The following is a 25,948-nucleotide window of genomic DNA, read 5'->3' as shown; positions in this document are numbered from 1 at the left end:
GATTCCGAAACCATGCTTGTGTTTCCCGTGATGAATGGACACTAGAATTATCCTGCACTAATCGAATAACTGGCATGTCCTCTGCGGGGTAGATTTCACGTACTGACGGAAGAAATACTTCTTCCAGTATGCGAATGTACTGCGCAGAATTCATGCGTGTGGGAATGTCCACCAGCTCTCCGATTGTAGTGCCAGAAATCCAGCCCCACATTGCACAGGAAATCCTTCCACTTCTGTGGATAGGCACAACATGATTAGGATTCAACCGTTGATCACGTAATCGCCATACGTGAGGTTGACGGTCGGTACGCGATACAAAGACCTTTTTATCGGTCCAGATCGTGGCCTCCCATTTCTCACGGCTTGTCGCCAAGCTGTCCAAAGCAAACGCGACACGTTGCTCCCGATGTTCAGGAGTCAACGGAATTTTGTGAGCTGGACGATAGCAGTGAAGTCCGGTTTCGTTTAGTCGTTGTCTTGCAGTCCTGTCCGATATGTCGACGTCCGCAGTCTGGATGGCTTCTGCAACTGTGCCAAAAGGCCGTTGTTGCATTGAAGCGACGAGATTTTCGTCTTCATCCCGTGTCGTCCGTCGTGGTCGGCGATTATGCTTGCGATGATCATGCAATGCATGATCACCGCCTTCAGCATACCGCTGTATCCACGTGCGTACTGTCTTTGTGGAGCATGGAATATCAGCAGCAATATCTACTACTGATCTTCCAGCTTGCCACTGTCCCACTATGCGACCTCTCACCTCGGGGCACAAATTTTTAAACATGACTTAACGCGCACCTGCAATAAGTCACAAGATAAAACGCATCGCCTCCCGCGAGTTGTATTTATACGATTTGCGGGAAGCGCTGCGGCTCATTTTCAGATTGTGCATTGTTTTTCCGTCAAATCGTAACATTGGACTCGCTAATTAATCGCCAATAGGAATTGAAGAATTTGTTATATGCATTTCATTGGTTCGCATCGATACACCCCGTTGGGTATATAAACGATGCGCGAGTCCAGTGATGTTATAAACAAAACGTCTTCATCGAGGGAAGACGGAACTCTCCCTGCTTATTTCTTCTTTTCGAGGCTGCGTAAAGGTTGTTCTACATTAGTCGCAAGCGATTGACCACATGCACATTAATCGCAAGTCACGCGAGTCTTATCCCAGCAAACACAAAGTAACAGGTAATATACATGTTAGTTATAATTTCCCACTCATTAATATAAATACAATATAACATACGTGTTATGTAACAATTACATTGTTGAGTGGGAAATTATAACTAACATGTATATTACCTGTTACTTTGTGTTTGCTGGGATTATATCATATAGTTGCCATGATAACAAAGTTCGACGCTCAGGTTATTGCAAATCGCAGAGACGCAAATGTCAAATTTGACCAAACTTTGCGACTGCTGCTTGCGAGCAGTTTACGATCGGAAGTAGTGCAGCTTACGTTCATGCGATTGCTTGCTTGCGTCTAATGTAGAACGACCTTTACTCGCAAACAATGAGGCTGTCATCACTGTATGCGACTAACTCGCATTATCTGCAGTAATATATATTATTTTTCAGGGCTAAAAATCGGTCCTTTTCAGGGCCACCAAAGATTTAATAACGTCGAAACAGTCTCAAACATATTTCTTGAATAACTTTCCATATATCATATATTAAATAGATATATTGAAAAATATTCTTAATAAATTTTATATTATTATTATTTATTATTTAGCTTTAACAATATATAGTATATATACATAAAAATATATTAGTATGTATACATACTATGTTTACGCTGGCGATGCTTATGTTATTAGCACGTTCTTATCATTTTAATCGATAAGTTCTTAATGTTATTAAAATACAAACAATAACTTAGTTTTTAATTTTTGCAAAACTTACGAACTCGTCAGATTAAAAATGGCATTTTTTAAAAACAATGGTTAATTTTTGTTCATAACTGCAAATGATTCTTTGATAGTCAATACATTATTTATTAAACTAGATTTCGAAAACACCTTAATTTTATATTTTAGGTTTTGAATTTGTAAGAATTCGCCTGTGTGCGCCGCGCCGCCTCCGTCCACATCACAGTCGTGCCATCTGCCGTTACCGACCGTTACTCATAACCGAAGGAAGGCATTTATGCCGTTGCTTGTACATAATATATATTTGATATAGGTCCGTATTCATAGTCGGATCTTATATTTAAGACCGTCTTAAGTTTATCTGCAGATGCTGTATGAATCATTTCATTGGTTATGGAACCGCCGTATAGTTAGCAGACAAATATGATAAATCTTTTTTTTTATTGCAATCGTTTGGGAATCGTTTGGGAAAGTTTAGGAAACCACTTTTAGAATTTGGGAAATAATAGTTTTTTAATAATTAATGAAAATTAGTTGAGCGTATAGTTAGCAGACGTCATTCCAAATAATGTTCTTTTTCGCTTCTTTCAACGCCAAATCATTTGGGAAATACGCCTGTAATGTTTTTAGAGTTTGGGAAATAATAATTGCATCTCCAAATAAAGTTTCATGTCATCAACCAGACTTCAAGCCAAAACGCTAGGGATTTTTTGACCATACCCTATATAATGGAAAATGTTTATAATCTTCGATATATCTCATTGTTTTCTAATGTTTTCTATTGCAATCATTTGGGAATCGTTTGGGCAAGTTTAGGAAGGCACTTTCACAGTTTGGGAAGTAATAATTTTTATAATTAAGGTGATCCTGGAGTGACTAGTGAAACAGTGTTGCCATTTGCACTCAACACATACAAAAATTACAGTTGAAATGCTTTTTATAAAAATTTCGCAATTTGTATACACAAAAATTTCGGCGGCCACCACTCGGGATAAAATAAAGGAATATAATGAAGCTTTTCGAAGTGACTTTGGAAGCATAATAAAAAAGAAAGGTGTATTCTCCTTTACGGAATACAGAATACATATAAACTTTCTTACTTTAATATTATTAATTTTTTATACTGGGAAAGTATATGCTTGGGTGGAAGAGCACGAGGGGACGGGCTTCGCCCGTCACCTAGTACTCTTCCACATAAAAAAAATAACAAAACTTTCAGATGACCAAAAGTACTGCGTGGAAGTTACAATATAGAACCTTGCTTTGCGTGGAACCTCGCTTCACATGAATTGAAAACCTGTATTTGGAATCGTACTAATTGTACTTACAATGCAAATTAGACTCTTGCAGTGCCTTGTAGCGATTAATTTGAGTCTGGTAGTCTATCAATCTATTGAGAAATTAAAAGCCAGTTTTCGGGTCTCGCAAATATAAATTTGCAAAACTATTTCATCTCTACGCAATTTCGACTTGAAAAGGTAATAGAATCTATTTTTCTTGTACATTATACTATTTTATTATCAAAATGATAAAAATTCAATGGATTACTCAGGGAAAAGAAATATGAACAGATCCACCAATCGTGTTTTATATTATTTTGCGACTCGTGTTCGTAACATAACCATAAAGATAATCTACGGGCGCATAAAATATTATAATAGACAATATCATGTATCCGTAACGGAGAAGAAGATCGCGATAAGTAGCGTTACGCAATCGCGAGTCGGATAACGAGTCTCGCCGTAAATAATCCCGAGAATGCGGAGCATTTCCGCACGTAAGGAGAACCCCTACGTCGGTAGTTGCGCGACAATCGGCAATCGGTCGAAAATAATAGGCACAAGACGGCGGTATAGGTGAGCACACTTCTGCTCGAACCGAGCGCGCAAGACGCGGAGACAGCCTGAGGTCAGGGAAAGGGGATGGAGCGTGCTTATCATGCATCGTCGCCAACTACCCCGAGGAATCCGCCTCCTCCCCCAGCTCTCGCCGATACGCCGCTCCTCTCGTTTCATTTCCCTCTTTCCCTCCTTTCGTCCAGCCTGCCTGCTTCCCCGCGGTTTCCCCGTACCGAGAGCATCTCGGCTGACGTCCGCAAAAAAGAAAGCACGAGGACCTCTTCCCTCCCCTCGTGTACTGGAAAACGTATGTATGCACTCGCGAGCCCCGTCTAGATCTAGCAGAGCCCCGCTAATCTGGCACGATAAAACGTGAGATCGTTGAGAGAAATGATTGGGCGTAATGATTGATCCAATTAAGGCGATCCTGGAGTCGTCTGGATTACCGGCGGAATCGGTGATTTTCCTGCATTTTGCAAGAAATATATCTTTTTATTGAATTCACAGAATGAAAAATCCTTTTCCACGATGAAAGTACACACAATAATGTAGTGTGGAAAATAGGACTTAACTTTCCAAATGGAAAAAAAATCACAATTTTGATTTTGTTTCCATTTGGAAAGTTAAGTCCTATTTTCCACACTACATTATTGTGTGTACTTTCATCGTGGAAAAGGATTTTTCATTCTGTGAATTCAATAAAAAGATATATTTCTTGAAAAATGCAGGAAAATCACCGATTTCGCCGGTAATACAGACGCCGCGACGGAGTTCACTGGCCACTCCAGGATCACCTTAAGACGACGCGCTTGGAATTGTCGCTTTATGCGTATTATTTTTGTATTTTTATTTTTTCACTTTTAACAAAGCGCTGAACTTTTCTCTTTAGCTTGCACATAGATAGAAGATTATGGAGGAAGAGAACTATCGCCGATTGAACTTCCGATCGTTTAAACGCCAATGATGCTTCAAATGATGTCACGGATCCTTTGACGCAAGCGCTCCCTTCACCGGGCGATACCTGAGAGAGCTTGCTGCCGATACTGGTAGCACTCGTGATCGATTTTACGGTTGTTCGCCGAGTCATCGATGCAGCCGAATGATGCGATGATGTGATAATTTATTTAGAATGTTTCCTCTTATAGCTGCTCGTAATCCGTTTCTGTCCATCACATCATCTAATTTTGCTGTGTTATTCAACTATCTTCTGACCAAGATACAAGTGATAGATGATTTGTTATTTATAAACAAATACCTTTTATCTTTGCCATATGATGCAGGTACTCGTGGCGACGCGTGTTCGTCACTCATGCCTGAAAATCGTGATATAGCAGCGATGTCGATAAAATGCAGTCGTCGCATGAAGGTAACAGAATGCGCCAGGAAACGAATCGTACAAGGAGCACGTCGAGTGGTGCGGCAGAGTCTAGTATTCCCAGTGCTGTTGCAGGCCCAATGACCTGATTGTTGCGGAAGGAGAGCGCTCCCTTTTTAAGAATTACGCATGAAGGTATCGGCTACGCTTACGAAAGTATTGGGCGTTTGCTCACGATTTTACGCGACGAAATTAAAAATCTCTAAAGCCCCGTAATTTCGAGGCACTTTAAAAATATATGAAGTGTACTATCAGAAATATACAAATTTAAACTAAAAGTGCATATTTAATTAAAAATTAATTAAAGATAAGATCTTTGAAAGATCTTAATCTTAATCTTAATTACGACAAAATTATGAGCTTGTTTGTATCGCGTAATCATGTCAAGATTATTAAGTAAAGGTTGCATCTTCAATCGCAGTCTAATTAATTACGTAGCCGCTAATGAGCGCATAAATTGACTTTCTCAGGTCACGGAGCATCAAGTTTGACGCAATTGACTGAATTAATCCAAATCTGAGGATTCTGAGATACAAAAACAGAGACGGATGGAAAGGTAAGCGGTACCCTATTTAACTTATGAATTCTGCGTTCGCATCTTTCTCCGTCTTTCAATCATTTATTATTTCGCAGACATGCATGTGTGTGTGTGTGCGTGTGTGTGCACGGACACAGCCACGAGATTGCATGTGCACGTACGCATACACACCTACACGTGTGTATACTCTTTCGATAAGTGGCCACTCGACACCGTACGAACGAGACGAACACGTAGTTTCCTATTCGTGGCACAATTTTTGGGGATCGATATATCGAGCGGCGTACCAGTGTCTTCAAATAGGTAGGTGGTTAGCGCCTCCTCTCTGTCAGGAGGTTTTTTGGAAGAGAGTCGAATGGAGATGAGAAGACGCGGTCTGCATCTTTATTCGTCCGCCATCGCTGTCGCTGACGCGTTTCTCCGCTTTAAGATACACGCATCAGCATGCTCGATAAGAAAAAATTTCTGATCAAAGAATATCAAAACATTAATTTGAAAAATTTATTCCGGAAGATCTGAATTCAATCGAAATTGAAAAAAATTTAAAGGAAAAGACAAACTTTGTAAGTGCAAAAAACTACGTGGGAGGAACGTAACAACGTTGGAAAGATATAAAGACAGAAATGCGTTAATGATGAGATGTGTCGCATTGGGGTAAACTCGAGCGGCGTAAACCAATGACACGGGTATTCCGCGGGGAATTACCACCACCTCTTCTTCCTTTTTTTCCCTGGACGATCCAGCGCGCGATACTCCAGATTCTATCCACCGCTTTCGTGTACGTCATGAGCGAGAGTTACCCCTTCTTTACGCCAGTACTTCTTCCCTCTGTGCCTCTGTTAAGTGGAGGAAGAGGAGGTGGGGTTGGCAGTACATGTGTGTGGAGAGAGAGGAAGACATTGCCGCCGCTGGTCCACCACCTTTACAACCATTGCTGCCGCCACCACCACCACCACCACCACCGATCACCGCCACCACCTGCACTACCTCCACGTCATGGAGCTCGTCTATACGCAACGATGAGGATTCTGCAGATTTGACAAAGTCGTTTCAAGAACTCAGTCGTCGCCTGCCCGTCCTCGTAAATTCGGGAACCGATTAGGGAGCTTGAGCTCGCTCGCCCGCACTTGGCCCCCGGCTTCCGGATTATCTCGAGAGTCTCGCTTTTTCTATTCTTTCTTCTCTTCTTCTTCTTCTTCTTGCTCCGACAGTGAATCTTTTTTTCTCTTTGTTTTTCTTTTTTCCTGTGTCGTCGTGACGTGAAAATGCGTTAAGACACGGCGGAAGTATATCTATGGAGGAGATACACGAAGGCGGCATGTCTTCCGCAACGCTCTCGTCCATTTTGCTTCTTCTGCTTTTCGCTCGCGCCGCGAATGCCCAGTAAGTAGATGTTTTAAAAAGACCGTTCTCATATCTTAAAATCGGAATTTTATAATCAAGTTTTTTAAATGAATGTTTTATGTACTTTAAAATTTGATATCAAATTATAATTACGCGTTTTTAGAAATGAAAAGATCGATAATAAGATTAAAAGTAAGACTTATAATGAAATTTGAAGATTTTTAAAATAAATATTGAGGATTATCAATAAAAGTTTGATATATTCTAATACATAAATACATAAATACTATTAAAATATATTAAGAATTTGTTGAATTATTTAAATATAATTTTTATATTATGTTTATACACAAACGGTTTATATTACATTTTTAAAAAAGGATTAGTTTTCGTAACGTTTGTTTTGCAGGAGAAGTTTAGAATTTTTTGATCTTCTACCGGAAGATCCAAAGTTTTATGATAAAATGCGACCTCCAAAGAAAGACGGCCAGGCAACGGTCGTGTATTTTCACGTTACTGTGATGGGACTCGATTCCATCGATGAGAATTCAATGGTAATTTTAGAAGCGAGATTAGTATATATAATAATAAAATTTACGTTACGTGTGAACGCCAGTGCTTGCTGATGAAAACTTCGAATTGCAGACATACGCCGCCGATATTTTCTTTGCCCAAACGTGGAAGGACAATAGACTCCGTTTACCGGAAAATATGACATCCGAATATAGGTACACAAAAACTATTACGCGTGTGCTAATAAATTTTATCTGTCTCATATTATTTTTCATCATCTTATCTCTTATTGCGTGACGAAATTCAAGATTATTAGAAGTCGATTGGTTGAAAAACATGTGGCGGCCGGATTCGTTCTTCAAGAATGCGAAGTCGGTAACTTTTCAAACCATGACGATACCGAATCACTATCTGTGGTTGTACAAGGACAAAACTATTCTCTACATGGTGAAGTGAGTCTGTCGCGAATTAAATTAATCGAAATTTTATTTTTTTCGCTTGAAGTAGATTTCGAACTTAAAGCTAAATATTTCAGGCTGACTCTGAAACTCTCTTGCGCCATGAACTTCTTAATCTATCCACACGATACGCAGGAATGCAAATTGCAAATGGAGAGTCGTAAGTCGTGATTACTGCACAACAAAATTTGAGAAAAAAGTTATATGCGTTACGCACATTGTTTTTACGCGAATACAAAATAAATCCTCGTCAACAGTATCGCATACTACGGATGAGATGATCTTCCAGTGGGACCCTGATGTTCCTCTCGTCGTGGACGAGAATATCGAACTGCCGCAATTACAACTTGTTAAAAATTACACGGCTGACTGCACGCAAGTTTATTCCACTGGTAAATGAATCGTGTCCAAACGATTGTTCTCAATGCTACGTATCGCATTTGATATATCCTGCTTAATATAAATCAGATTTGCAGATAATACAATTTACTCAATCTCGCATGCAATAATTGCCAGTATACTCTGAAGCTATGCATGTATCTTGCGCAATATCACCCCGAGAAATTCTTTGACTGAACAACCAAGCGTTGATATCACTTCAGTTTCATTTTCAAGCCAAGTATCAAGCGTGCTGTTGAATAAAAGATTACATTGCAAACTTCCAGGCAACTTCACCTGTCTCGAGGTGGTATTCGTACTGAAGCGACGTCTCGGTTATTACCTGTTTCACACTTACGTTCCAACGTGCTTGATCGTCATCATGTCCGTGAGTGAGAAAACGCGTCGCAACTTTCTGTTATCACCGCAAATGTAATTTTTTTATTAACAATATTCATTGTTCTCTCGCAGTGGGTATCGTTCTGGATAAAACCTGAAGCCGCGCCCGCCAGAGTCACGCTAGGAGTCACCTCGCTGCTCACTCTGTCCACGCAGCATGCCAAGAGCCAGGCCTCCTTACCGCCCGTCTCGTATTTGAAGGCCGTCGACGCTTTCATGTCGGTCTGCACGATATTCGTGTTTATGGCGTTGATGGAGTATTGTCTCGTGAACATTGTCCTCGGCGACTCGGATGCGCCCGCGAAGCCTGCGCCTCCACCACCGCCGCCCTCTTCGAGCATCGCGGACTCGGCTAAGCTCGACAAGATCTTTGATATTGCTGCCAAGGTAATGCTGACATTAATTTTCATGCTGGACATGAAAATTAATGTCAGAGAGGTCTGTGGTCGATTTTATGAATTAATAATATATGTTATAATTTATTATAATGATTTACAAAATATTCCAGTAATTTGCAATTTTCTGTTATAACAGTAACAATACAATTGACCCCAGGTTTTTCTTTGTCTTGAACTTCTGTGCCTTGAACAGGGGAATATGTTATTAAAATTAGTTTAAAGTGTGAATTGTGAAAGCTGTGCTCTACGAAAATACTTCCAAGCATTTATTTAAGCAAATTTGTAATCAGTTCATTATCATTTATTATTTATTAAATTGTATCCCGCTCTTCGAGGCACGGGAGAACGATCTGCATGATGACGGTTCAAGTTGCGATCATTGTCGCGCAGAAAAATGCATTGTTATCCCGCTAATCGCAGAAATCACCGGCTGGCCCACCACCCGGACCCACCCCGGCGCAAAGAGCGCGAATACGTGCTCTTAATATCGACCGTGTCTCGCGAGTTTTCTTCCCCTTTCTGTTTGCTGTACTGAACGTCACCTACTGGATAATGTTCGCCGAGTACATTTAAACAGTGATACCTGGAATACTCGTGGAAAATTGCACGATCGTTTTTCGTCGCAGTACTTGAAGAAACGAAGAATATGCACAAGAGGAAGAGCTATAGTCAGCGATAGTGCCGAGGATGAAATATGCCGACGACTCGCAAAAAGCGGAATAATATTTGAAATGCGTCTGAGAAGACTAAGGGCAATAAGATTCTTCTGGAAAATTTATTATTTATTAATTATCGATGTGTGATAAATACTTCGATTCGCAAATGAAGGTGGCGAAATGTTCCACGATAAAGACGCCTCAATTTTGACGATAACTGAGGATCGAAGACATAACCAGCGCAAATAATAAAAATAAATTCTAGTGACAGCAGCGATGGATAATAAGAATCTCTTAAGGTTCAGAAATGTTCTTCAGAACTCATTCAAATTGTTTTCTAAGGTAATTTTATTATAATATATTGCTTTATTACGGTATATTTATGAGATTGTTTTTCCACTTTCTCATATTTTTATCAAATAATACATTTGTTGTATAACATATATATAACTAGACTTTCTTTTTCTTATGAGCTTTAAATATCTCATACCAATTAGCTATTTATATTTCAATTAAATATCTCAATTGAAATAATAATATATAGCTCATTATGCGTGTGAATTTTGCTTTCTGAATATGTCCCCATTTATAAATGAACTTTTAGACTTTCTCGTAAATAGAGACGCGATCAACGACTTATGCTAAGGCTTCATATCAATTGTAACGAATTTAGAAAACGGCATCCGCAAGTTTGAAAACACTTTCGTAGAGCGCAGTTTTCGCAACTGTTAATTCACACTTATTTAGCTTCATGCACCGCTTCGCTCATTACGAGAACTCGTATCTTGTTGCGAGGGCCTAATAGAAAAACACTCAGACATTAATACTGATTCAGTCTATCACAACGTCGCGATGTGTCTACTGTACAAAGTAAATCTTGATTCTTGGTTTGTGTGTGTAAGTCTTATTGAAGAGAAAGAAGGCAATCTAATGCAACTAATCGAACTTTGCATTGTCGAAACTTATTGTAAGTAATAATGAATGTTTCGCTTACATCTATATTGTACTATTTTACTGTTGCAAATGAATATAATAAAAAGTAACTATGTTTCATCTGAATGCTATTATGTCAGTTAGTTCCTTAAAATATAAATCATCTCAAGAACATATCCCGTTATCTTCCGATAAGTCTAGAAATTTTTGCAACAGTCGACGATAACAATATCAATAATTTATTAAAACATACTATACGATATAGAAAAACTTGAAATTTTTTAAAATTATATCACAATTTTTTTAATTATATATCTTTTAACCCTTGTACAGAATTAGTCATCATCATCCATTCCATCATCCAAGATAATATGATTGATCAAGAGTCATCACACGTCCATTGCCATCTGTTGGTGCTAAACAAGACTGCAGAACACTGTCATCGTCAGTAAAAAGGGAATCTGTTGGCTTCCGTCCTTATTCTCCACCTACTTCCAACCCCACCAACGAGACCACAGGGTCGTAGCACCCACGCACTCAAGAAACAGATGAAAATTGAAGTTATAAAATATTTTTCTGTCATCTTTTCATCCCTTGATTAAGAAATGAGCAGCTTGTTATCGTAAGAAAAACATGTATTGAATATTGAAAGAACGCAATTCTACAAATCAAATTTATAAGGAAAATTTAAAAAAGCGCGTATGGTACAAGCTGTTAAAAGCTGTTCTACTTTTTTTGTCTCTCCATCATGGTCTTATGTCGTATTATATAATTAACAGAAATGAGAAGAAATTAATTTTACAGACCTGATACATTCGTGCAAAATTATTTATTGCTCTGGATAGTCAGGCGCGTGCACCAGAATCAGTACATTCGCGCGGAGAAACGGAAAGTGGGATCATCGCAGAGGAAGGAAGCGTAGCGTGGGCTGCCTTATCTGTACAACATACCCCGATAGCAGGATGCCATTGCCTTCTCTTCCTCGCCTTTCCAGGACAGTTCGCTTTCCATCCTCTTCCGTCGCCCGTGATGATACGTGTCATCGAAGATTAGTGGGAATCGGGAGAACTGCGTGCAGCTGGCGTAGGTTTACAATGTCGTCAATGATACTTTAATTAAAATAATTACTCGATTATTTTCATAGATTATAATACGTATCAATATCATTTTAAATTTGAAATTTATCAGCACAAATATCAAAATAGAATTTTACAAACGTGGAGAAGAATTAATTCGTCCCCTCATCTTGGAAAGTTAGTTCGAAAATTATTCATTTCAGAAGATGCGTTACTTTTATATCAGTCCATGTCTGAATAATAATAGCCTGAGTTTTTTAATCATAGGTTTCAATGTCACATAATCTAATTAATATTATAATTGTTTCATCAAGAATCGAGAGATCATACTAGAAATTGATTTATACAGTCTAATATATTGATTGATAGGTCTTTATTAAAAGAAGTATTGTATTCAATGATGTTTATACCTGCGGAGGTTTGTCTATGCCATATGTTCGGACCAACGAGCTTTAAAAAGGACAGGACTGCAAGTGCGCTGCACATGTGCTGTAACATAAGCATCGACAGTATAACGGGCGTGCGAAAGTATCATGTGACTCGCAAGAGATCTAATAAATTGGAACGCCGACGTTTTGGAGTTCTCAATCTATGTGATAAAGGCTTTCCGCAACGTTGCGCATAACATGTACAAAAAGTGATATCACGCGGCAGAACATTGACCTATGATACAAGAAGAGCCACGAAGAATATTCTACGGTTTGTACGAAGAATATTCTTTTCTTCAATTTCGTTGGAATTGTCAAAGGCCTTATCCAAAAACAAAAAATATAAAACTGACATCGAAGAAATTTTGTGATATTAAAAGCTATTTACGTTATATTTTTTTCCTATATGCTGGCGCATATTTATGCGTCTTTGCATACATCACCGTGTATCATCGATTTACTTAAAGTATCGTCAATTACATTTTACATGAACATGTGGCCGATGTAGAAGGATGTAGAAAAAACCACTTCTGTACGTTGAAATTTAACAATTCACGAAGAACGATTTTTCTGGTAATGTTTTTAAAAGGGACACACTTTTCACATATTTGATATAACAAAGTAAGGCATTGCTGTGTAGATTACAAAACGTGCTTACTAAAATTTTTCTAAACATTGCGTTTTTCTAAAACTCCTCAGGTATTCGGCGAGAGAAAAGAAAATGAAAAGGAAACGGGAGAAAAGAAAGAAATCTTGCTGGTGTGTTAGCTAAGGTTTGCCGACCATGCAGTCCCACTCGCTCCTCAAAGCCATCGTTCCCTCTCCGCTTGCCGTCCCGTGATTCTATGTACGGCACTGACGGGAACCTCGAGCGGAGTCGCAACTCGGCAAGCCGAGACTCACTGTGCGAGACGCGTCACGAGGCGCGTCCACCGCGTTTTTCATTTTCGGTCGTCTCGGATTTTTCCGAAAGTGCACCTGTCAGACGGTCCGCCGAAACCACGCTGACCCGACCGTTTATCACGCGCGGATAACAGATTGAGTTCAGTGATACGACCACGAAGAGAGCTGGACAGATCAGCAGAAGAATTCCGATCTCAGTTCTGGGAGATCTCAGCGTACCACTCGGAGTGCGACTTCGACGCGGCGCCCGTCTCGGGAAAAGAAGAAATATCCCATCGGCTTACAGTAGAGAACGCTATTTTAGCGCGTGCGTTTACGTAGGTGAGCCTTGTTAAATAAAAACAGACGGTGGGACGTTAATCGCACTGAAAAATCGCTTTTCGCTCTACAGGTGCGCGGAAGTGTGTTTCGCATCGTTCATTGTGTATACATTGCCTAAGGGAAACTGTTCCAAAAATTAATTATTTATTTTATAATCTACACTCTGGCATAAAACAATTTTAAAATAATTGTCTGTTATATTGCACATAATTTGGATACACGTTCGCATTTTATTTCTGTTCTGATTCGATAAATAGTTATCGAAATTAATTATAGAACATCTGTTATGTTTATTTTGCTTGATAACATAACTGATGAACCTAGACTAAGATCTTAAAAATTTAGTTTTCAATTGAAATTAAAATTAAAATTATAAATCAATGTGGATAACAATTTTTCTTTCATGTATTTATGATTCATGTCATACTTTAATTAATGCTTGTTCAAATTAAATACAATTATCGCATGTTTGTGTAATCGAGATAAAAAACGGTAGTATATTTTTCCGTAATATATTAATTAAATCATCCTTATTTTTTGGAAATATTTTATTTTCATAGAGATACTCTCGAACCGTCGTCGATGGCTTAACAACCGTTTTGAAAAATCCACGAAGACAGAAGAAAAGCGGAAAAATGCTTCGTGTTCATTATGGGCACGTGGCCCTCATAGCTTTAATTGTTATATTTACTATTTTAACAGGTATGTGTAATTTATGTACGTTATTAATCGATAAAATAGAATATGATAAAATAGATTTTTCATAATTATATGTTTCACTAAAATATTTAATATCGTGTGTAGCAAGATATCTAATTTCAAAATAATACGCTCAAAATATATTTTCATGAATTATAACTTTTTATTCTTATTAAATATTACTTGCGCCTTGACACATATTGTATTTTATAACGCATTACACGTATAAATGGGCAAAATAGTAAAATTCTTTTTCTCTTAGATCGGTGAAACATTATTCATCCCATTCATTTCCTCTGTGACGAGAAGACTCTTTATCCATTATGATTAGATAATGATATGACCTCGCGACCTGCCTTCCTTTTCGAACCGAGTTTATTTCGGCTTCTAAAATTCAACCGCCCTACAAACATAAATCTTTGCGTACACTTATCGATTATGAGAAGATTATTCACAATGAATACGATGAAATGAATCAAATTACATGACCACATATGTTTATCGTAGCATCACACATCGCAGCAAAAGAGCATTGCCTGCCCAAATTTGCCAAGTCTTTTGCCTATATTCTTTGATCGGTTAAAAGATAAAATGTTCTCCAATAAAATATTGAGGAAGATCTAATTAAACATATCAAGTTATAAGTTATAAGGAATTAAAAATCAATTTTCACAAAATGTTTATTTTTTTAAACAAGAATGCTTTATTTTGTGTTAAATTCGAAAAGACTTGGATATTCGAGTATATAAAAGTTTTTAGCGTTACGAAAAGCATGAAATGGAAATTTTATGGCAAAGAATAGATCACTTCGGAATTTTTATTGAAATGGTCCATTCCACACTGGTCAAAGAATTTATGGAAAAGGTCACTAGCTCATTAAGTTTGAGACACTTCGTACTTTATTGAGCTTAAGGGTACTTTAGAGATCTTTTTTCTCGTAAACATCCGGATGTTCTTTGCGATAGCTTCTACCGGTAGTAGAATGACTCTTGATAACTAACGCATTCTAGACTACTAAATGCATCATTTAAAAGAATTATGGAACAATTATTCTGTGTTATATAATTAACACATGTTTCATATTCGCTGTATATTTTAAAAAGCAGACATAATAAATCACTACGTTTTATATCATTCATTTTGCACAAATGTAAAACGTTCCCTACTGTATCATTAACTTTTTTAAACAGAATTATACAAATTCTTCGTATAATGTTTGTTCTCATTCATCAATATGTAAGCTTTTCGAATAATTTGTAACATTTTTATAATTCTTTATAGAACCTGCGAATTCTCAATATGGACCAAGAGAATACGGATCAAGAGGAGCAGTCAGAGGTAACATCCTAAATTTTTTACAAATTTATTTTTCCTTTATTTTTACGGAAGCATTGCTATAGAATTATCGATAGTCTTATCACAGAGTATTGATCGATATGATAAAAGAAGAAAAAAATACGATAAAATATAAGGCGATTTGTGCTATGTAATATAATTATGTACGGGATACAAAGGTAAAAGCAAAGATGTTATAGGATCAGTGCAGAGAGGGGATATGTCACCCATGGAGGTGATGACAGAGCGTCATAATCGGTTAAGGCCGACCGTTCCGAAATCAAGAGGTAGTTTCGTAGACAAAAACAAAAGATATTGGGCATAAATATCCTGTAGTTATCATGGCACAAAAAATATTCCTGAGTTGACATGTAACATGTGTATTATTATTTTTAACATTGACATAACATCTATTTCAGATGTTACCCATTGACTGGTTAACAGAGAATTTATTATTATCTGCACACGTACTGTAGTTAATTTCCTTTTCGTTAATTGATTTTTAATCCCCATGTAAATATATATCTATTATGTACAAATATTTCTACAAATGTGGTAAAGGTGTTGTACCTGTATTAATTATCGACACCAACTAACTGGGGAAACTGGGAAACGGCATTTTCCTCCATGTACATACCTAACGCATATCAGCATGACGTTCAAAGGAAAGAAGAGTAACGTGGCTAACCAAATGCGCACATTGAAATATAGGAAAATAAGGAGAATTTTTTCTAATGCAGGATCACACGCGAAAAGACCACATCCCTGCGAACAAAGCTCGTGTTATCCTGCAACTGGAGATTTACTGATTGGTCGCAAGAATAATTTGGGTGCTTCGTCGACATGCGGTCTCAGGGGTCCGGAAAGATTCTGCATCGTTTCCCACCTTAAGGAAAGGAAGAAATGCTTCTTCTGCGACGCGTCACTACCCAAGCAACAACACAACATCGAGAATATCGTCAGTCGTGGGTAAGATCAAGTCACGTTTCAATGTCGCACGATCTCGTCACTGAAAAATAAATTTATTAACAAATTTAAAGTGATGGCAATCATTAAAAATTTTGAAATAATTAATGGTCACATAAGATATGAAATAATTTAATAACTTTAATTTTTTAATTTTAGATTGTGGTGGCAAGCTGAGAATGGGATGGAGAATGTTACGATACGCTTTGATCTCGAGGCGGAGTTTCACTTTACGCACATCATTATTCGCTTCCAAACCTTCCGGCCGGCTGCCATGCTGATCGAGCGATCGTACGATTTCGGCAAGAGCTGGCAAGTGTACCGGTACTTCGCTCACAATTGTGAGGCGTTCTTCCCCGGTATTCCTACCCATCAACCCCAAAGATTAACGGACGTCATTTGCGAATCGAGATATTCAGCTGTAGCGCCGTCCACTGGCGGTGACGTAATCTTCAGGTAGACTATCCATAATTTTATTACATCAAAGGTCTCAATGTGTTTTATGGTAGTTTTATTTTAACTTTTGCTCATCTTGATTAAAAAAAGATTCAAATTGTTACAAGTTTTACTTAATAATTAATGGTATTTATTATACGAATACATTTCAGAGTGTTACCGCGAAATTTGGACATTGACAATCCCTATTCGAAGGAGGTACAGAATCTCCTGAAGATCACCAATCTCAGGATCAACATGACGAGGCTTCATACCTTGGGCGATGATTTGCTTGACGACCGGGCCGAGATTCGCGAAAAATACTATTACGCTATCCAGGATATGGTGATTCGCGGGTCCTGCTCGTGCTACGGGCATGCTTCCAGGTGTTTGCCGTTACCCGGAGTCGTCGATGAGGAGAACATGGTCCATGGTAGATGCGAGTGTACTCACAACACTAAAGGTCTCAATTGCGAGACGTGCGAAGATTTCTACAACGATCTGCCGTGGAAACCTGCGGTCGGCAAACAGACGAACGCCTGTAGGCCTTGCAATTGCAACAATCATACCACCTCCTGCCATTTCGATGAAGGAGTCTACGAGAGGTCGGGGCGAGTGTCCGGCGGAGTCTGCGACGATTGTCAGCACAATACGCGAGGACAGAATTGTGAACAGTGCAAGCCATTCTATTATCACGACCTAACGAGGGATATTTCTGATCCGGAAGCTTGCCAACGTGAGTTTTCAGTACATCTGTCTTATAATTTTATAAATCGAGATAAATATAAATAACGTAGCCTGCAATTGACAACACAATGTTACAATTTGCGTTACGAAATATATTATGTTTGATATATTATGAAGTAAATTAATGATTTTCGTCTTTGCAGCTTGCGACTGCGATTTGAGTGGCTCTTTGGACGACGGCATATGCGATTCGAAAACCGATCTTCTCAGCGGCGACGAGTCCGGACGCTGTCACTGCAAAGCAAACATTGAGGGACGTCGTTGCGATCGCTGCAAGAACGGCTTCTGGAATTTCGAGCCTAATAATCCTGAGGGATGTCAAGGTAAGAAAGATAATTATTACAGCGATAATTGCAAATTTCCAATTTGCGCAGAAAAATTAATTACTACCCTGTAATAATTACAGCCTGTACCTGCAACACTCTCGGCACCGTCGACAACCAAGGCTGCAACATGTTGACCGGCGAGTGCACGTGCAAACGTTACGTCACTGCACGCGACTGCAATCAGTGTCTGCCGGAATATTGGGGACTCTCCGAGGACCGTGACGGGTGTAAGCCCTGCGACTGCGATCCCGGTGGCTCCTATGAGAATTCCTGCGACGTCGTCACCGGCCAATGTCGATGCAGGCCGCACGTCAGCGGAAGAACGTGCAACCAACCGGAGCAAAGTTATTACACCGGCTCGCTAGATTTCCTCATTTACGAAGGAGAGTTATCTAGAGCCACCGATGTAAGTTCAGTGTAAAAAAATCGAATCGGATTACATTTATTAATATTATAGTATCAATTATTTCATTTAAATTCTTCGATTTTAAAGAAATTCTCTTTTTTCCAGAATTGTCAAGTGGTAATCAGGGAACCTTATCGCGATGGCAGAAACAGCACGTGGACCGGCACGGGTTTCATGAAGGCTCTTGAGGGCTCGGTACTGAACTTCACTATCGACGATATCCGCAGATCCATGTGGTACGACGTAATCATACGGTACGAGCCGGTGCACCCGGGTGTCTGGGACGATGTGCAAATCATTCTCGAGAGGGACAGTCCGCCAGATCCTAACGGTCCGTGCGTCGACTGGAGACCCGATCACGATCGTTTGTGGGCCCAGTTGCCGTTGCGTTCGAGGAGCGCCGTGGCCCAGCCGTCCCTATGCCTGGAGGCGGGAAAGCGATATAATCTATTATTGCAGTTCCGCAAATTTAACGGCCACGTGGACATACCTTCGGCCTCCATTTTAGTCGACTCGGTAATTTATCGTTTTGGCTATCATAAATTATAAATCATGTCATCGAATCAATCATCCACTTATTCTTGCATGATTTCTACAGATTGTTCTGAAGCCAAGGATAGACGTGATACCCTTCTTCAAGATGCCAGGGCTGGGTGAACTGCGTCGTCAGGAATACGAACGCTATCGTTGCGAGGAATTCTTCAACGACGTCAACAGCGTATGGAGTAACATTCCTGAGATCTGCAAAAAATATCAGAACAGTATTGGCTATTACGTTTTCGACGGTGCTCATTGTAAGTATTATTAAATTAATTACGCAAAATATAATTACCACCGACCCGCCGATTCGTATCCTCGAGTATATATTTTAATTCTTATCTAAAGTTTCTTACATAATTTCGAAACTCACGGTCACAATGTTAAATTTTAGCCTGCGAATGTAATCCCACGGGTTCGCGCAGTCTTTTGTGTGAGAATTACGGCGGGATGTGTCCGTGTAAGCCAAATGTGGTGGGCAGACGTTGCGACCGTTGCGCGCCGGGCACGTACGGATTTGGTCCCGAGGGATGCATCCCCTGCGACTGCGATGGCGTTGGTGCTCTCGATAACTTCTGCGACGTCGAGACCGGCCGCTGCAAGTGCCGTCCCAATACTTACGGTAGAACCTGCGGTCAGTGCGAGCCCGGTTTCTGGAACTTCCCGCACTGCCAGCGATGCGAGTGCCACGGACACGCAGACAGCTGCGATTCGAAAACTGGAGCCTGCATTAATTGCCGAGACTTCACTACCGGTCACAACTGCGACCGTTGCGTCGACGACTTCTATGGCGATCCACGGATTGGCGTGGACATACCTTGTAGAGCGTGTCCTTGTCCAGGTAAAAATGTTATATTTTATCTTATTTATGCAACAATTAAATTAGTGTCTTCTATTAATTTTATTATTAATTTTAGGAATTGATATAATCGTGTAAAACTTATTGTACTAATTTTTAATTATCTTATTATATTTTTATATTTAATTATCTTATTATATTTATTATATTTTTATTGTTAAACAGGTACTCGCGAATCCGGTCACTCCTACGCCGACGGCTGCTCGCTAGACTCGTTAACGCAGGATGTGGTGTGCGAGTGTTTCGAGGGATACGCTGGGCCGCGATGCGAGCACTGCGCCGAAAATTACTTTGGCGATCCGGAAGTACCTGGCGGTAGCTGCCAGCTCTGTGACTGCAGTAATAACACGGATTTACGCCGAGCTGGGAACTGCGATCCTCACACTGGTCACTGTCTGCAGTGTCTGTACAACACCGACGGTCGCAATTGCGAAGTTTGCAAAGCGGGATTCTACGGAGACGCCTTCCGGAAGGACTGCCGGGACTGCGGATGCAACGTTCTCGGCACCGATAAATCCGCGGGACCCTGCGATCATCGTACTGGACAATGTCCGTGTCTGCCGCACGTCATAGGACAGCTCTGCGATTCCTGCGAGGAGAATCATTGGAGGATAGCCAGTGGACAGGGCTGCGACCCGTGCGAGTGCGATGCGGTTGGAAGTGTTTCAGACAGGTTCGCAAAAATTCTTATAAAATTCAAGATTTATATCATTTGTCTGATTATTCATATAAATTTATTATATTAAGACAAACGCTAATTTAAAGTATGTGTTGAAATTTGATTATTTCTCTTTACAAATGTGCGAGATAAGGTATAAATAAATGTGTTCAGTATTTCAATAAACAAAAGAAAATGTATATATATATAATTACGAAAAATATGTAACAATACATTCAAACAGTTTCAAATAATTATATATCAATCACATACAAATAAGCAAGAAAATATACGTGTGAACCTCAAAGTCACAAGAAAAGAAGATACAAAATTAGCCAATGCTTTGTTCAAGCAAAAAATCTCATAAATCAAATTAAAGAAAAATTTCTACTCATCCGATTAATTCTGTGACTTCCAGATACCAGTCGCCTTTTTCATTTTTCAGATCTGTGCACAAATCCGCCTTAATTCTATATCGGTAAACTATTCGCCAGTAACTATCCGCCAGTGGATCCACTTATTTGTTCGCTCGCTCAGTACGTTCGCTCGCTACAACGATCGCATGAGAAAAAGGGTCGAATACATCGCTACGCGTCTCGTCATGCCGATATTTGTCTATCGATATTTGATGCCCGAATCTTCCCGAGACAATTGGGCAGAATTAGCGCGAAGTTTAAACTAGTTTTCTCAACAGTATGAATTCCAAGTTCTTATTAACTACAATGTTGAAATTAATTATCTTAACTTTGAAGGAAGTGAATTAAATAACAATTAATCTGTTTCATCGAATATGGATGCAAGAGAAGACTTCTTTGCCAGACATCTGAGAAAAATATTTCTACGTTTACAGATGCAATCCCTATGACGGCACTTGCGAGTGCAGGCCAGGGTTCGGCGGCAGACGGTGCAACGAGTGCCAGACGAATTTCTGGGGTAACCCGAACGTGGAGTGCTATCCGTGCGAGTGCGACGTGATCGGTTCTGCGAGCCAGCAGTGCGACCGCGAGACCGGAGTGTGCATTTGCCACAAGGGTATCGGTGGCGAGAAGTGCGACCAGTGCGATCGCGGCTATCACGGCGAGGCACCGCAATGCAGCCCGTGCGGCGAGTGCTTCGACAATTGGGATCTAATACTGGACGGTCTCAAGAACAAAACGCACGCCGTGATCCAAGAAGCCTCGAGGATACAGAAGGTCGGTACGACAGGCGTGTACAGCCAAGAATTCGACGACATGGAAGAGTCGTTGAACGAGGTGCGGGACCTGATCAGCAACACCACCATTAGAAGTCAAGATCTGGACACGTTGGACGTTCTGGCTGATGAACTGGCGAAGAATATCACCGAATCGGCGCAGCAGCTGGAGGAAGCGAACAATCAGTTGGAGAATCTCAGTCAGCGAGTGAATCTCGGGGATGTCGCGCTGAAGAAACTCAAGGATAGAACGGAAAGCTTGCACGAAGCCGCCGACAAGCTGCGGGAGAATGCTACCAGATTGCAAGAGGAGAACGTGCAGGGTGCTCTGAACGTGACGCAACAAATGGCCGAGCAGTCTAGGCAGGCCGAAAAAATGGCGAACGATACCAGTAGCGTTCTGGCGGACGCGGAACGATTCCGCAAGCATACGGAAAATCTCCTGGCGAAGAATCGCGCCTCCGTGGACGAGGCTCAAGAGAGGAACAAGGAATCATTAATGAAGTTGAACGAGAAGCTGACGGCGTTTGGTATGAACATGCCCGAGTTGAATCTGCAGATGTGCGGGGACAACGTGACGGATTGCAGCACCGTCTGCGGTGGTGCGGGCTGCGGCTTCTGCGGAGGTTTGTCTTGCGATGCCGGTGCGGTGACCAAAGCCAATCAGGCGCTAGACGTTGCCAAGCAACAAGCCGCTAAAATTAAGAACCAAAAGGATGAAGCCGAGCAATTGCTGCGTAATGTAAGTAACATTTAATTTCTATAAAAACTTTTATTTATCTTACAAAAATCAACTACTCTCATTAATTTCATAATTTTCATTAATTTATTAGTCGTATACAAATTCTAAAAATTTCATAATTAAATTATTTTATCTAATCTTGCATAATTTCTGTAATTATATATTACTTGCGTGACTAATTCGATTATTTATTTTCAGATGAGCCAGATCAAACAAGACTCGACGGCGGCAAGATCCAACGCCCAAGATGCTTTCAATTATGCGTGGGACGCGCGCAATCGCTCCGACAAGATTACCAAGGACCTCTCGGACATAACTAAGCGCATCTGGCATACTCTGGACGAGGAACAGGCGACACCGGCCATGGTGAGGGACCTCGCGAACGAGGTGCTCGAGAAGAACATCCAGCTGGAACCGGATGAAATTACGCGGTTAGCTGACCATATCAAGAGCATCGTGGGCTCACTCACCGATTCCGAGAAGATCCTCGCCGATACCAAGGACGATCTTCAACTGGCTCACGATCTCGAGATGCGTGCGAAACAAGCCAAAGAGATAGCTATCGAGGAGCAGAATCTGGCGAGTAAAGTGATCCTGCTGTTAAACGACACGCAGACGGCTCAACGTCTAGCGCAGAGCGCGATCGACAAGGCAGAGGCCGACGTGTCGAGGTCGCAGGATGACCTGGCGGACATCGCCGAAGTGACGAAAGCCGCTCAGATTCAGGCAAACACCACTACTCAATCGGTGGAGGCGTTGGACGCCCGTCTGAAGCAGCTTCAGACGCAATCCGTAAGAAACGACTTTGTCCTGACGAAGGAAATCGGCGTGGAGGCGAAGAAGGTCGCCGACGAGGCGCGGGCAATCGACGGCAAGACGAAGAAACTGTCGGAGGAGTACAAGAGGGCGGACGAGTCGCTAAACCAACGGGTGAACAAGAGCAAGGGTGACATACAGCGAGCGAAGATGCTTTTGCAGCGGGCATCCGAGCTGACGGCCGACACGTCGACCAAGTTCAAGGATCTGGACGGTATGGAGAGTGTCTACAGGGAGAACGAGCGGGTATTGACGGATCTAATGAGCGACGTGGATGCGCTGACGCTCGAGATGGAAAGACACCTCGCGGAGATCGAGCGGAAGTCGCACTCGTACAGGCATTGCTCCCCCTAAAACTCCTTACGATTGTTTGAAAATCACGTCAACGTCGAAAATTTCGTCTGTAAAAAAATGCATAATACGTACGTTACCGATGGGTCTTCTCCTCGTTATTATTACGTTTAACATCTCGCAGATATCTCAGCGTTGTAGAGCTGCTCGCTTCACAGACGGGGTCGTTCCTGGTGCGCATCTTACCGCGAGAAATCTTTAGGTCTGTAAGATTGGTGCTTTATACTTGTGCAATAGCCGCGATTTTTACCATGGTTTATTAGAAAACGAAAACGAAGATCTTATCGTATTTGTGTATTGCATGTACACGTTTGGCATTCGCAATTTATTCTAGATAGTATTGCGAACGGCAGAGAGAGAGAGAGAGAGAGAGAGAGAGAGAGAGAGAGAGATTATCATTAGTGCCATAAATGTAAATGGAGGGGCCATTAGTAGCTGTAAAGAGGACGATTTACACGTACGTCGATTACAAATATATATATCTCGCTTTGCGCGCGACTGTCAGCGAGACACTGCCTTCTCTAGCATTTAGCTTTGCCAAATTTTCTCTCAACCTTTTTACAAGTTTTATACTTTTACAATCGTAACGCACACGTTTTTTTTAATTTTATAATAAGAAATACAAGCTCTATATATTTGCTGATATGTGTATAAGTACTCAATTACTTACTCTCAGTACTTACGCGAGAAATACTATAGCGAAGTATTAAGCTCGTATTCCATAGATGGTACCATAAAAATAAGTCCTACGTAATGTAAATAACTGAAATAACTGTGTAAGACAGTAAGAGAGATGTTAATATAGACACTTTATAACGCGCAGGAGCGCGGATTATCTTCCATCGAATATGGAACATTCGATATTTCGCTGAGATATATAATACACGTACGTTTTATCTACAAACGAAAAGAAAATTTGAAGTGTTTTTGTCAATCACTGCAGTGCCTGTAAATAGTTACAGTCTACGCGCCTGTAAATATCTAACGTAACATGTATGTAAATTCTCATATGACATTTTACGGTCTGTTTCTTTTTTTATATAATCTTTTTTTCTTCCTCACTCAAATTTTAGATCTGATTTTACATAAAAGTGGCAGAACATTACGTAAAAGAAATAATATATATGAAAGAAGCTTGACAATATCTGTGTCTGGTAAAGTTAAAGAAACAAGATTATTTATATCATCGTTACATGTAATCGATTCTTACATATTATATTACATATCGTTGAAAATTTCGCTTGAATGAACGAAGCGATGCTATGATTGAGCCAAAAAGAATTTAATGATATTTAATGTCATATTATAATATAACTATATTACAATATTGTAATATTAGAGAGAAATAAAAATAAGAGTTGTCAAAAAGGAAAGAGAAAGTGATCTAGATCTTAGTAAATTTATAATCAACCCTAAAATAATATATTAATATGTTTTAAATATTTTTTAAAAACGTTTATTTTGATATTTCTATTATCTAATATTTACAATATTTTCTTATTATTATCACACAGTCTTTTTAAAGATTACAACTTGAAATGAGTTTTGTGTCTGCACGAATGACATACATATCTTTATATGTGTCGTATCATGCAAGGAAATTATCAGAATCGCGCTATCATTATGTGATAAAATATTTCCTGTTATGCTAAATATATTTCGCTACGCTTAGTTAATTATAATAAATATTATAAATGCTAATAGCATGACTGTCTATTAGTATCTACCAAGTAGTCATTATTGGTGCAACTGTATGACTGATACGACACATGGTTGATGTAATATTGGTATATTTGTCTAATATTTCTTATCTCGCATGGTCCATAGAAACCAGAAATAGGATTTCTTGTTTATTATTGTAGAGTCTGGTAATGTGGGAGCCATGTGCACGATTACCTTCTCCCTCATCGAATGTCACCGTACTGCTTATGTTCTGGCTGTGAAAGAGTTCAAAGCTTCTCCCGGGTCAGTTTTCCTAGTGATGCATGTGAGAGCGTTCTATTTGTCATTTCGGCCCATTCCTTAAAGTCGCCCTTTCCCTTTCAGAGGAGAGTCTACGTTCGAATATTTCGTGAATAGCGCACTGTTGAATTCAAATGGCGTATGTGCTCAGCAGGCCGCGCACAATGGGTTCATTCAGTACGCGAATCAGTGGTTCTCCATGGAGGTGAGAAAGACAGAACGTGCAGGAGCTTGAGAATCGTTATTAGATAATATTAGAGATCAGCATTTCTTTGAGAAAGAATTGAAAAACAAATCTACAGTTTATACTTTGAAAAATAGTGAAACTTGATAACAAAAGAATTGAACCAAGATGTGGAAAGTATGGATCGATCCTGCTTTCAGTCAGCCCTGAGAACTGGAATCAGAGCACGATGTTATCACAGTGACTGATGATGCGCGAGCACGAATAAATAATACTTTATCCAAAGAGATTTAGCAGGCTG

The 25,948-nt window shown here is 40.0% G+C and overlaps 2 protein-coding genes across 2 annotated transcripts; both read left to right on the top strand.

Moving 5' to 3' along the window:
- Positions 1 to 6,691: 6,691 nt before the first annotated feature.
- Positions 6,692 to 10,827, top strand: LOC105286796 (glycine receptor subunit alpha-3). The gene is made up of 9 exons (XM_011352001.3): positions 6,692 to 7,008; positions 7,379 to 7,523; positions 7,615 to 7,697; positions 7,791 to 7,934; positions 8,018 to 8,100; positions 8,198 to 8,332; positions 8,606 to 8,706; positions 8,790 to 9,104; positions 9,536 to 10,827. The coding sequence occupies exons 1-9, from the start codon at positions 6,920 to 6,922 to the stop codon at positions 9,686 to 9,688; spliced, it is 1,248 nt and encodes a 415-aa protein (XP_011350303.1). The 5' UTR covers positions 6,692 to 6,919; the 3' UTR covers positions 9,689 to 10,827.
- Positions 10,828 to 13,087: 2,260 nt separating this feature from the next.
- Positions 13,088 to 24,412, top strand: LOC105286797 (laminin subunit beta-1). The gene is made up of 14 exons (XM_011352003.3): positions 13,088 to 13,432; positions 13,993 to 14,134; positions 15,413 to 15,469; positions 16,207 to 16,435; positions 16,592 to 16,888; positions 17,041 to 17,603; positions 17,758 to 17,937; positions 18,021 to 18,346; positions 18,452 to 18,862; positions 18,945 to 19,140; positions 19,278 to 19,724; positions 19,908 to 20,415; positions 21,251 to 22,334; positions 22,533 to 24,412. Exons 2-14 carry the CDS (start codon positions 14,068 to 14,070, stop codon positions 23,502 to 23,504), a joined length of 5,337 nt encoding a protein of 1,778 aa, XP_011350305.2. The 5' UTR covers positions 13,088 to 13,432; positions 13,993 to 14,067; the 3' UTR covers positions 23,505 to 24,412.
- The last annotated feature ends 1,536 nt before the right edge of the window (positions 24,413 to 25,948 follow it).

The sequence above is a fragment of the Ooceraea biroi genome, chromosome 3 (assembly GCF_003672135.1).
Source record: "Ooceraea biroi isolate clonal line C1 chromosome 3, Obir_v5.4, whole genome shotgun sequence".
In the NCBI taxonomy this organism is placed as follows: Eukaryota; Metazoa; Arthropoda; class Insecta; order Hymenoptera; family Formicidae; genus Ooceraea; species Ooceraea biroi.
This window is presented reverse-complemented; position numbering and strand designations above follow the sequence as displayed.